Source organism: Stylophora pistillata, chromosome 7 (genome assembly GCF_964205215.1).
Source record: "Stylophora pistillata chromosome 7, jaStyPist1.2, whole genome shotgun sequence".
Taxonomy (NCBI): Eukaryota; Metazoa; Cnidaria; class Anthozoa; order Scleractinia; family Pocilloporidae; genus Stylophora; species Stylophora pistillata.
Genome location: NC_142525.1, coordinates 15,937,633 through 15,950,851, shown reverse-complemented (window position 1 = coordinate 15,950,851; position 13,219 = coordinate 15,937,633). Strand labels below are relative to the sequence as shown.

General features: G+C 39.9%; 2 protein-coding genes across 2 annotated transcripts in view; both read left to right on the top strand.

Moving 5' to 3' along the window:
* LOC111340177 (uncharacterized) overlaps positions 1-7,174 on the top strand; it is a 39,487-nt gene extending 32,313 nt beyond the window's left edge. Inside the window, exons 17-22 of the mRNA XM_088727622.1 lie at positions 662-784; positions 4,471-4,541; positions 4,785-4,825; positions 5,367-5,463; positions 5,762-5,861; positions 6,199-7,174. Of these exons, the coding sequence (XP_088583748.1) occupies positions 662-784; positions 4,471-4,541; positions 4,785-4,825; positions 5,367-5,463; positions 5,762-5,861; positions 6,199-6,264 (498 nt within the window). The 3' untranslated portion in view covers positions 6,265-7,174. The remainder of the gene's footprint in view (positions 1-661; positions 785-4,470; positions 4,542-4,784; positions 4,826-5,366; positions 5,464-5,761; positions 5,862-6,198) is intronic.
* A 2,720-nt stretch (positions 7,175-9,894) lies between these two features.
* LOC148726835 (uncharacterized) lies at positions 9,895-11,083 on the top strand. Its single transcript, XM_088726381.1, has 3 exons — positions 9,895-10,231; positions 10,504-10,679; positions 10,805-11,083. Exons 1-3 carry the CDS (start codon positions 9,895-9,897, stop codon positions 11,081-11,083), a joined length of 792 nt encoding a protein of 263 aa, XP_088582507.1.
* The last annotated feature ends 2,136 nt before the right edge of the window (positions 11,084-13,219 follow it).

Here is a 13,219-nt window from a genome sequence, read left to right as displayed (position 1 = left end):
CTACTGAAGATTGGGATCTTTGATAGTTTGGAGTTTTTGACAGCCTCAGTCCCATTCAATCAGTAAGATTATTTGAGCCATTCCAACAAGGATTCTGATTTGCTTATGGTACAGTGTTTTATGAGAGTATAGAACTGAAAACACTGTTTTCACATCGAAAAATAAAGATTTGTTTTGAAAGTGGTAGGTGGTGCGTGGCCAATGTGACGAATTATTTATCATGGAACAACTAAAGAAGCCTTGGTTGCGCTCTGTTCTGTCGTAAAGCACTTGGAAGCGGCTAAACCCCTCAAGAAGAGGGGAAAATCCCGCCAACACATCTCATGTTTCCTCCTACACTTATTTTTTGCTCTAGCCGCTTCCTGCTTGCTTTACTAAAGAACAAAACGCAGTCAAGGCTTCCTTATTTGTTAACTGTCACCATTTAACTGAATGTCAATTAGTCACTACATTCTTGCGTCATCTTTCTCTTGAGGAACAGGGTACTCATAAATATGTGGGACGCGGCGGGTTTTCTATTGTGCACGTGGACACAAATCTTGTGCAACACTACCTTCTAGCGGTATCATACAACCCCTTGTGCTGTTCAGTGCTATGAAGACTGTGCTTCATCCGGAGTCACACAATCTCAGACTGTCTATTTTTTTCTCCTTGCCGTTAGATCATCCACCGAGACCTCGCAGCTCGTAATGTGTTGGTCGGGGAGGATGAAACATGTAAAGTTACAGATTTTGGAATGGCAAGAAATGTGCAAGAGGAAAATATCTATGAGAGAAGGACAAAGGTAATACGAAAGAAATAGGCTTTGCTCCATCGCATGACATGTATTTGTATGTTTCTAAAAATTTGACGTCTTGAGTTTTTTGAGACACTTTCTAAAAACTTTTTCTAATGAATCATGATACCTGTGATTAAGGAGTGCATCGGCGCGCGTTACCAGGGTCAAAATTACCATGCAAACTTCTGTTATTTATTTCGAAACCTAATGATATTTTTATTTACGATAATTTTTAAAAACAGTATTTCCTTTGCAATCACTTTCTAACTGTAGTTGTTGACGCTTTCTTATTCACGATTGAACCTCTGCTAAAAATGAATTCTTGTTGCGCGTTTGTTGCAAGCACGACTGCTTATCTAGCTAAAGATCTAACATCATCTGACGTCATAAACTTTCTTGATAGAACTTTTTCAGCGATTCTTGCTTTCCATGCTGTTGAAATTTTTTGCGAATCGATTGACCGATCACATTTCCTACGAAGGAAAAACCTAATTGTTTTTCGCGAAATCTTTACCAATGAAATTTTCTTCGCAAAATCCATCCAGGCGCTAAAGCCGCTGCATCTATCCCAGGATGTCCTCTTAGCATTTTGTCCGCTGGCCATATAACATTGGGAGTGAGAGATGAGTTGCATCATTCCAAAACTTGCTTAGCTGTCGGAAAATTTTAGCCAACTCATCAAACTTTCTAGAAAACTAGGGCAAGATCTAAGTGATGATGTGGCCAATTACTTGTTGTCAAGACTGCTAAAAGTGCCTGTCATTTTTCAAGGATAGCCAGTATGCCTTATCATCATATGGCCCCTCCGGCCCCGCTCGCGCAATCCCATAGGAAACCATAATGAAAGCTGATGTGTGCAGCGCCGGACGGTTTGACGTGAGCCAGTCCGGAAAAAGCTGTCCGGCCCTGCTGCCCTCACGTCGTTGCAAAACTGAAAGGAATGGGAGTACCTTGTTCTGACATGAAAAATAAAAGAAAATTTTAAATGCATTTCTTTTTTGTGTTCGTGTGGCTGTGTATGCTCGTCTATCGTATCCTATTTAGGTTGAAATTTTCAACACTTAGTAGTCATGTGATAAAAAGCTTATTGACTGAGTATGAACGAGCCAAATATTTTCCTATTCGCCTCTCCAACTCAGTTAAGAGCGACTTTTTTTGAAGACCGCGTCAGAGGTGGCACATCGACCGAAGAATGACTATCCTCATTTTTTAGTCAAAGATGCCTTATAGTGCACTTAGAAACGTGGTAAGGTTTTTTTTTTCTCCAGACTTGCTTCTTTATCCTAGAAAATCCACGAAAACTGAAACGAGCGTCGGTAGGCGTAAAGTGGCGGAAATCAGTGCCCCGAGTAAAGGCAAATGAGCTTTGCTCATGAAAAGCGCAAAAGAAAGCAAGCTCGTATCAACTTAGCAAATTTGTAAAGAAGGGATTGAGGTCGGCTTAAGTCTAAAACGGGACCGTTTCATTTAATTTTGACATCAAGGGACGCTTTAAAAATCACCAAAATTTCAAAATCCAAATATTGCATTTTGTAACACATTTTTAATTATCGTTTTCACCATGTGATATAACTCAGAATCGGTTCAGGTTAAGCTCACGATAAGTGGAAATAGTGTTGCTTTTGAGGATATAAAAATTGATTTGGGGCTTTTCATTTCCAAGGCAGATTGGTTTTTACCTCTGCTTTCGTTTTAAATTCTCACCCATTTCTCATGGCGGAATTGCTCACAATAACACATTCCTTAAGCTAGCGGAGGGCGTCTGTTTTTTTTACCTTTTTCTCGACTTAGTTGTTTTAATTTGAGAACAGTTTCCAGCCCAACCAATTTCCTTGAGTTTTGGAAGCAAAACTCTTTATTTGGGAAGAACGTTCTTAACTCAGCTAAGATTCTTTGTTTTTAGTAGTGATTTCAAATAGCACATTGTTTATCATACATTTATCCTCAGGTGTAGTTCACCCCATCTATTTCCTTCTGTTTCCAGCTCCATACTTGGTATTCTTCTCCTATTCCAATCATTTCATACTTTGCCTGTGTTTCGCCTTTACTCTGACCTTTGATCCTTTCCCTAATCTTCTATAGCTATTTGTTGTTTTGTGTTCTGCTTATTAGTTCTTCTAGGTAATGTCACTATAACAAGTTTCATAGCAATGACTAACCGATAAGAAAAATTATCATATAAACAAGTTTGTTAAAAAACGCTATTCATTGATATTCGTGGCCGTAAAACTATAAGATGGGAACAAGATTACAATAATTTCACCCTTGCGCGACAAATGCTTGAGTGTGTCACATCTCCACACAGATTGCTTTTCGTCTTCAACGTCTTCGGCGAAGAGCAATTGACCTGCCGTTATAAAGGATTGAATTGTCCTCTTTCAAGTCCACAATGAAGCTTATGTTCACTTCAGAATTTTCTTAGGACTTCTAGGTGTTCGAATACCCAAAGAAAAACAGACGCCCTCCGCTAGCTTAAGGAATGTGTTATTGTAAACAATTCCGCCAAGGGAAATGGATGAGAATTTGAAACGAAAGCAGAGGTAAAAACCAATCTGCCGTGGTTAGTTATGTAAGGCTGGCTTACTGTATTGATTTCCTGATCGACCACGGTTCTAACTTCTAAAATGTGCTTGGAATTCCGGATTTAACTACGGGGTGCCTGATTAGATTAAGTCGTGACGTAAATGACGATGTTGCGATTTTCACAAAGTTCAACCTGGTTTTTCCGTGCGGAAATGAAAAGGCCCAAATTAATTTTTATATCCTCGAAAGCAACACTATTTCCACTTATCATGAGCTTAACCTGTTCCGATTCTGAGTTATACCGCATGTTGAAAATGATAATTGAAAATGTGTTACAAAAATGCTATATTTGGATTTTGAAATATTGGTGATTTTTAAAAGCGATCCGTGATGTCAAAATTAAATGAAACGATCCCGTTTTAGACTTAAGCCATACCTCAATCCCTCCTTTACAAATTTGTTAAGTTGATACGAGCTTGCTATCTTTTGCGCTTTTCATGAGCAAAGTTCATTTGCCTCTACTCGGGGCACTGATTTCCGCCATTTTACGGCTATCGACGCTCGTTTCAGTTTTCGTGAATTTTCTTGGATAAAGAAGCAAGTCGGGGGAAAAAAACCTTACCACGTTTCTGAGTTTACTATAAGGTATCTCTGTGTAAAATAAGAAGGTTTTCAATTTTTCGATTATGTGCCACATTTTTCGATTTTCACGTGGTCAATTCAAACAGTTGCGCTTAATTAAGTACATAAAATACAATCGATGACCTCCAGTACTCGCGTGGTTAACTGATTATGTCAATTCTTGGAGACGAGAACGAAAATAGCAGACTGTACCATTTGCTGTAAGTTCAAAGTGATCGAATGGACGTCCCAGATTGGGAGTAAGCAAAGATCAGCTTGGGTTGCGGTGCAAGCATCAGTACCATTAAAAGGCAATTCTGAGAATTCGACATTTCAAGTCATCGAACTATAGTGGAGGTTATCTGATCTTGATTCCGTTTTGCGAAATATATTTAAACAGCGTTTCCAAACACTGGTTATATAAGATTGTGGTCCTAGCTAACTTTGAGACAGAAGTTTTGGATTAGAAATGATTTGGTCAATGTTAGGAATTTGGGAATTTTTAAGTTACCCTTTGCTTAGATTCATTTTCTATTCAACATTCTAAGGGTCGTCTTCCAGTAAAGTGGACTGCTTATGAGGCGCTGTTATATGGAAACTATACAACCAAAAGTGATGTGTAAGTCTTGTGAAATGAAATTTGTTTTCGTTTTCTATTTCATTTAGCCATAAAGATTCACTGGTGGCAACAATTTTTACAGAATATTTTGAAAAATGTATTTTGCTGATGTTCCATAAGTCCTTAGTATGAACAAATTATTGATATTGCTGAAAGTTATACTGCTATCAGGGACAGGAATATCGACTATTTTAAAATGCCCGACAATTACTAAACTTTCTACGTTGTTTTATTGCCTCGTAGATGGAGCTATGGAGTTGTCCTTTATGAGATTTTTACTATAGGTAATACTTTTTTTCTTCGTTTTCAATGAATTACATTAGGTTAGCAACAGAGAAGGTCTTATGTCTACAGTTATATTTTACCCAGAGGTTTATGTTTAATAACATTAAAGCGCGACCAAGGCTAGCCTTTGAAGGTGACCTTCCATTTTACTAACGAGGTAAGGGTTGAAATTGGGAAGAGAGGTTTTCTGCGTAGGTGGACTCACGAGAGAGACGCTTCACAGAGTCATTTTCCCGATCAGTGGAGCAGTGGATCTTCGGATCTTCATATTTGTCTTTTTGTCATGCAATACCATGAAAATAAGGGGAAATTTAAACAATGCCAGAAAACATTCTTTTGTATGATTCACCGCTGGTATGCATTGGTTTCGCCAATAGAAATTGCTGGAAATAATTTAATTTAAATGGCTTTCTCCCTGATGAGAGAACCTGTTGAATGTCATATCATTTTTGATCATTTCTTCGTTTTTGATAAATATCTAAGCATAGCTATAGACTTGTGCACGTTATGCAATAGTTTCCAAACGTTTCTTTATATCAGGTGGCTCACCGTATCCTCGGATGGATGGCAAGAAAATTGCAAACTTACTTCAGCAGGGCTACAGAATGCCAAAGCCACAACATGTGGATGATAAACTGTAAGCCTTAAAGTCTCCTTCGATTCAAGGTCTTTTTAAGATATATATAGGGAGTGAATAGGAAGCCTCAATCTATTGCATGTTTTCTGCTTATGTAATTGAGTTCATTCTTTACTTTATGGAGATGTTCATTGGTTAAACTTTGACAAATATTAGCTTATTTGCGACATTTTAGAAACAATAAGTTAACAGTTTCTGCGATAACGATGAAAATGACTCCCGTGTTTCGTTTCAATTTAATGTAATACACTATACATCAGCGTATACCAAGTACCAACCTGTGTTACATGAAACGTAGGTATGACATAATGTTGAGATGCTGGCAAGATGACCCGGATGCAAGACCAACGTTCTTTGACCTAAGGAACCAGCTCAAAGCTATGGAAACATTACACAAGGTAAACTTGTTACATTCGGTGATCTCATGAGTAGTCATCAAAAGATATGTCGTCATTTATTTCATAAAATTGTTGAGAACATAGATTGAAGTGGTATATCTTCGATAAACTCAGCGACTATTGGGCTAAGTGGAAATTGCGCCATACAAATGATAAAAAATGAAGAAACTATGTGCCTGTAGTCTTGATCAAGTTGATTAGTCAGCCAACTAAGTACAACTGCAGACTTTGGTACCATAGTTATATACCAAACGTTTGAACATTTCGATAAGGTCATAAACAAAGAACTTGTGATGGACATCAGAGTAATCTTTCTATACTTTTCCTTCCTCAATAGAGGCTGATAAATATGAAAATCTACGACAAGCAGATGTATGCAAACGTTGAGGACTTGGTCGTGTAGGCGATGAAAATCTGTTAGCAATTAAGGAAGAAGAGTTTGTTCTCCTCTCTTTTGCTAAAGTTCTTAACAAAAATAAGATCACAAGGCGATCAATTTGAAAGTCAGTTTTAAGAAAATACTTACCCTTTAGTAGCAGTTAGTTTAATTAATTTTGCTTTTAACTTTGGTGTTTACCAGGCTTTTGCATTAGGAAAACAAAACATGTCAAGGTTCCTATTACACCGTTGATTGGCGATGTAAATACATTTTGTATGCTTAAGAATGTATATGTAGTATTCATTTATTCTATCTTAGATATGTCTTTGAGCGACAAACTTTATTAGAATTGGTACAAAAAGACTTTTAAAGGGTATTGTAAACAGATATTCTCCTTTTGGAAGCGATCAGCTTCATTATGATCATTATCATTATGACTAGTAGTATTAAAGTTACTAGTATCACTACTATTATCGTTGTTATCATTATTATTTTTATTATAGTTATTATCAATATTGTTGTCATTATGATTGTTCAAATTTTTCTAATTATCATAATTTTTATGAATCACATTTTCCTTTTATCATGAGGGTAGTTTTAATATTTCGAGGTTCCTTTCAGAACCTTCTGTTGATCGGAGCTATACATACGTATTAGCATCCTTAATTACAGCCATATATTCAAAAAGCTTTCTGGTAATTTTGTTTGCATAATAACGCAATCGAAATAGCCACAGTTCTGATTTCATGTGCAAAATCTATCGAGCGAGTTTCTTGGTGAAGCATTGATGCGGGTGCAGTGACATCTCTTAGGGCTTCAAACTATGTCCTAAAGTGTTACGAAAGAACAAAGTAAATGTGTAAGTCGGCCTTTAGGTGTATATTTGTTAAAACACTAAATAAAGAACACTTATAAAAGCATAAAATTTTATAAATGATTTCGTCGTTTTGATGGTAGCTTTAAAGAAGAACTCGGTTATAGAATTTCCAGAGGATGGATGATAATATCCATCGCAAGTACTTAGCAGTTTGGTGTTACCTAAGCATGTCACCGAGAAATTATTTCAATTTTCCTCCTTAATTTCTTACCTTTCCACGTTCGATCTTTGACAAATTGCGTTGATCCACGATTGATACCCTTTATTGTGACCTCTTCTTTAAAATATTTCTTCGTTAATTCAGGCCCTAGCGAGTCGATTTTCGCCAGATTATCGTAAAGAGTATTTACAAAGAGAAAACTGGCAAATTAAACGAAGAACTCTTCTTTCCCTGAGGAATTCAATCGTCTCCCTCTTTCCTTGCCCCTTGGTTCCTAAAAGCAAATATCCACGTTTCCTTAGTCCTCAAAACTCCTTTTAACGCCCTCATGATTATGACAAAGAAAGCACAATTGTATAAAAGCGATCCTTCCTGTAATGAACACTACTTACGTAGCTGTGAAAATGAGATCTGAAAAAAAAATTTAGGTCCGCACAGGATTTGAACCCATGACCTCTGTGATACCGGTACACTTCTCTACCAACTGAGCTAACAAGCCAGCCGGAGGCTGGCCATCATGTTGGTTCGTATTGAACCTTATTTTCATTATTACTTAAGTAGTGTTCATTACTGTGAGGATGGCTTTCATACATTTCTTAAAGCCGCCGTACACATGATTTTTATATATTCAAATTCAAAGCCCATTTTATCAACGTAGTCGTCTTCCTAAAATTATCCTCTACCAGAAAATGATGAACTTGCAAGCAGCTGGTCATGCAGTTTACTTTGAGCATTCTGCTTGGAAAATTTTTAAACCTAACACAGCTGATCGGCTTTCTATTCCTGGGCGCACATCTAAGTTTCGTTCTTCCCGTGACTTCACAGGCCTTAATGGACTCTTAGTCGGGTTGATTCTTCTGAGCCGTGACATTGCTACCTATCCAGGGCCAAGCACTGTAAGCTTTTCGAGCAAGGTAAGCGTAAAATGCCTTGTTATGAATGCCAGGAGATTAAAAAGTATTCACTACTCTCAAGGAGTCGCGAACTCTGCAAGATATAATTTCCACTGCTTCCAGGATTTGGTCTACACGGAGGACTTAGATATTGTTCTAGTTAATAAAAACTGGCTTAACAGAGACGTGGAAAGTTCTGAGCTGCTTCATAGTGGCTACCTAATCTACAGAAATTATCATGATCGGGAGAAACGACGAGATGGTGGGGTTTTGATTGCAGTTAAACCCTGTGTTTTCAAATCCGTTACCGAGTACCCTCTTGCCCGAGAATTTCAAGATCCAGAAATCGCCTCGGTCGTGGTCACAACAGTCTCTTATCAGAGGATTTTATTCTGTTCTTGTTACTGTCCTCCGGATTCAGACCCTAGTTGGGTACATCTATTTAACCTTTTTCCAGATCAAGTTTGCGATCAGTTTCAAAACATGGTAATTTGTGGTGACATTAACTTGCCGAACATCTCCTGGGACTCCGTGGATAGCGCTTCAGGTGCTAACGAACTGCCTTTTATCGAGGCGCTACACGACCACGTCTTGACGCAAATTAACAGCACGCCCACTCGCGGTAGCAATATTCTCGATCTAGTGATAACAAGTGCCCCAGAACACACCAAAGTGACCGAGGTATTGTCACCTGATAGAGCCGGTGTTTTTACGGATCATTGTGTAGTCCTGTTTGAGTACAATGCTTTTGTTAATGCGTCCTTACACCCTCCCAAATTTGTCTAGGACTACGCGAATGGTGATTCTGAAGCTTTGAGTGAGGCTCTCTCAGCGATCAATCTTTCTTCTATTGTGTGCCATAACAATATAGATGATGACTGGCGGTGCTGGAAGGACTTATTTCTAGCTGCTGTCAAAGACTTCGTGCCATCTAAGAGATTGAAAGGCCGTAACCCGGTTCCTTGGATAGATAGTATCATTTTAAAACTAATTAAGAAAATGAACTCATTTGGTCAAACACTTAAGTCACATCCGAACGCCAGCCTGGCGGATAAATTCAAGTCTCTGCTGGCACAAGTCAAAGAAACTGCGTCGCGAAAGTCGAGATCACTTTTACAACTTCATTGACTTTGGCTTTAGATTCAATCCTAAGCGCTTATGGTCAATTTTGAAGTTTAACTCTACATCTCGTCCCATCCCAGTCCATGGCTCCATGGCAACCGCCCCAGACTCTTCCGCTGACCAATAGAAAAAATCCTTCAAGAGCAAGTGCTGATACACCTGTGGGTATAGCTGACCTGTTTAACAGGTTTTTTGCCTCTGTATTCACTATCGACAGCGCAGTGGAGACGACAGCGTGAATACGTTCGGACACTACTCTATCTGATCTAACTCTCGATGAGTCCACGGTTCTAGCTGCACTCAAAGCACTAGAAGTCGGTAAAGCCACAGGGCCGGACGAGATTCCTGCTAAATTGCTCAAAGAGACTGCCTCAGCGATTGCTCCTTCCTCATGTAAGATCTTCAACAAATCACTGCGACTAGGGTCTTCCCGAGTCACTGGAAACTAGCTAACGTCGTGCCTGTCCACAAAAAGGGTGCAAAAGATCACGAGGAAAATTACCGCCATATCTCTCTACTCCCAATAATGTCCAAGGTGTTTGAGCACTTTGTGTTGAATGGCATCAAGGACCAGCTTTACCTGGTAATATCACCTAAACAACATGGTTTTTGTACTGGAAGATCGTGTGTCACCAACCTACTTGAGGATGATCAGGAAGATCAAGAGGAGGTGTGAGGAGTTTTACACCGAACTCTGTAGCACCAGGCGACCACAGGATCAACCTTTCATTGATGGCCACTACATGGAAACAGGTCCAGTCCCTCCCATCTTACCATCAGAAGTGAGAAACGCAATCAACCGTCTGAAGCGTGATAAGGCTCCTGAAGAGGACAACATCGCCGATGGCATTGTACAGGATGGGGGAGAGCCTATTGTTAACATACTCACAAAGCTGTTCAATGGAATACGAAGTCCCCAGCTGTTGGAAGAACGCATCGGTAATCATCCTCCATAAGAAAGGAGACACGGCGGATACATACATGGCTGAGACATATTAAGAAGTACAGGCCGATCAGCCTTCTGCCAGTAACGTACAAAGTCTTTTCACAAATCCTGTTTCGAAGGATGCTAGGTTACCTAGATCAACACCAACCAAGATAGCAAGCAAGCTTCAGGGCGGGTTTCTCTACCGTCGACCATATTCACGTTGTAAGTCAGCTGCAAGAGAAGAAAAACGAGCATACAATTCCACTCTGTTTTGCCTTTATAGACTACGAGAAGGCCTTCGACTCCATTGAATTTATACCGCTTTTTAAGGTACTGGAAAACCAGGGAGTTGATCAGGATTATAACACTATCTTACGTGACCTGTGCAATGGTGCCACCTCGGTTCTAAAACTACATAGGGACAGTGATGAAATAGCGTTGGAGAGGGAGCTAGACAGGGTGACAGCATATCCCCAGGACTCTTTATATCGCGTCTTCAGGATGCTATCATAAAGAGAATTGATTGGGAAGGCAGAGGCCTCTCCCTCGATGGAGAATACCTCTCCCATGACGATATCATCTAGTTGGCCAAGTCACCAGAGGAAGTAAACAGTATGATTATTGACATCCCTAAGACAAGTAAACCAGTTGGCCTCAACATGCATCTAGACAAGACTAAAGTGATGTTCAATGACCACGTCAACAAGTCAACAATAACTGTCGCTGGTAAGACCATTGAGGAGGCAGACAGCTATGTCTACTTAGGAAAGACATTGACACGAGATGGTGACCTACTCCCTGAGATTAGGAGAAGGATTGCAGTTGGTTGGGCAGCCTTTGGAAAAGTGGACAACATCATGTGAGGCCGCAAGGCAAGTACGAAGATCAAGAGGAAGATACACGATGAGAACATTCTACCAGTACCTTCGCTCCAACGAAGGGCTAACGCTCGAAACGTCAGCTTTTGTAATCATTACGGTGGCCAATTTACCATTTCAACTTTGTTGATATATCCAAATTATTTCGTTACTCCCACCGACGCAGCCCCAAACAGTTTCTTTCGAAACTATCAGCCTTCTACCAGTAATGACTGACAGGTGCGAGACATGGGCATTAAGCAACGTTATGGCAGAGACGCTTGCGGTCGCACAGCGAAAAATGGAACGTATAGTGCTGAACATTACCCTTCGAGACCGAAAGCGAAACACCTGGATTCGACAAGAAACTGGTGTAAGCGACATCGTCAATGCTATCAGGATGGCAAAGCACAGATGGGCAGGTCACATAGCACGGCTGTCAGATAATAGATGGACCATTAGAGCAACGGAGTGGACTCCAAGAGATTGGACGAGAAAAGAGGGTCGTCCAAAAACACGATGAAGGGATGATCTCACCAGACAGCTGGTGGGACCTGCATGGTCGAGATTGGCTAAAGTCAGATACCTGTGGGATCATTCCGTGGAGGGGTTCCTCCGCCAGGAATGAATTTAGCCCTGATGATGATGATGATGATGATGATGATGATGAGGATCAGATGACGGCGAATGATGCAGTCATCTTAGTCCATAAACTGGAAGATTTGACGCCACTAACTCAGTCTGTATATACTGTACGATTTAACTCCACTAGTTAAAGGCGTAAAATCCTACAGTATGTATATTACCGACTAGAAGAAAATACTCCTTTCGCTAACGGCGTAAAATTCTGCAGTATATACCGCCTGAGGGAAATAATGCCGTTAATTAACGGCGTAAAATCCTACAGCATATACATTACCCACTCAAAGAAATTATGCCGTTACTTAAAGGCATAAAATCTCACAGTCGATATATAGGCAATAGAAGAAACTTACGCCGTTAATTAACATCTTGCAGAATACCTTGCAAATCGACGTCCGGTATGACGTGCCGATTTTAACAAAGACGAGTCATGGGATCTGAGGCGAAAACGAAAGTCCATTCTACGACATTTACGTACCCCTTCTTTTCGAATTGGGTTGTGTTTATTACACCATATTGTCCCTTAAAATGACAAAGTTCCTTAGTGAATTTATAGGAGCCACTGCAGTCGGCGTAACGGGTACGTCCATGGTCTTTCCAGTCCGTTGAGCAATATTTTTTCCATGTCCTGCCACCTTGGAGGGTGCCTGAGTTACAGCAGCTCTTTATATAATAAACCTTTAGGTCATCAATGCCCTTAGGAATTCGCCCTTCAGTTTCCGCTTCTACACCTGCCCACATTATAAATGTAATTTTTCGTTGCTTCTTCCCGCCAATTTCGCTGTCTTCATCGTCCGGGCTGGTGTTGCTTGTTTTTGCAGCGTCAATACCACGGGTTGAGCCACCACTAATAAGAAACTTGCAAAGAGTCAGCATGTGAAACGCCGCCTATTCAAAAAAGCGAGAACAGCAGTACTTACTCGCATTTCACATTTCTGCCTCTGTCAATAAGTTCTGCGATCAAACGGCGTAATAATTTACATAGACAAGCAGTTCGGTATAATAGCGAAGTACATTGGCGAGAGTATCGTTTGGCACGCAATCAAATTGTCCATTTAATAAGGAAGCTGAACGTGATTTCTATCGTAACTCCATTAACTGCAATCTTGGTAACCCTATAAACTTATGGAGAATAATCCGCAACTTGACTCCTTCTCAATGTTTCAATCTTCCAAGCCATCTGTTGGTTGATGGAATCATTTGTGATAGTCATATTGATATTGCGAACTTGTTCAATGCTCATTTCTCAATATTACCTCCTCAGTTGCACTTAACAAAAACGCTAGTACGACTCCTAACTGGGGTCACCTGAAGGACTTTGTTAGGTGCAGGCTTCCACTGGGAGTTTCTTTTACCATACCTCCAATTACATGTCTTTGTTCTTGATAGTCTTCGTCATCTACGTACTGGAAAAGCCGTAGGGTTAGATGGATCTGATGGATATTTTCTGAAATTATCGGCTCCTTCTATTCCGTCTTCTTTAACAATAATTTTTAATCT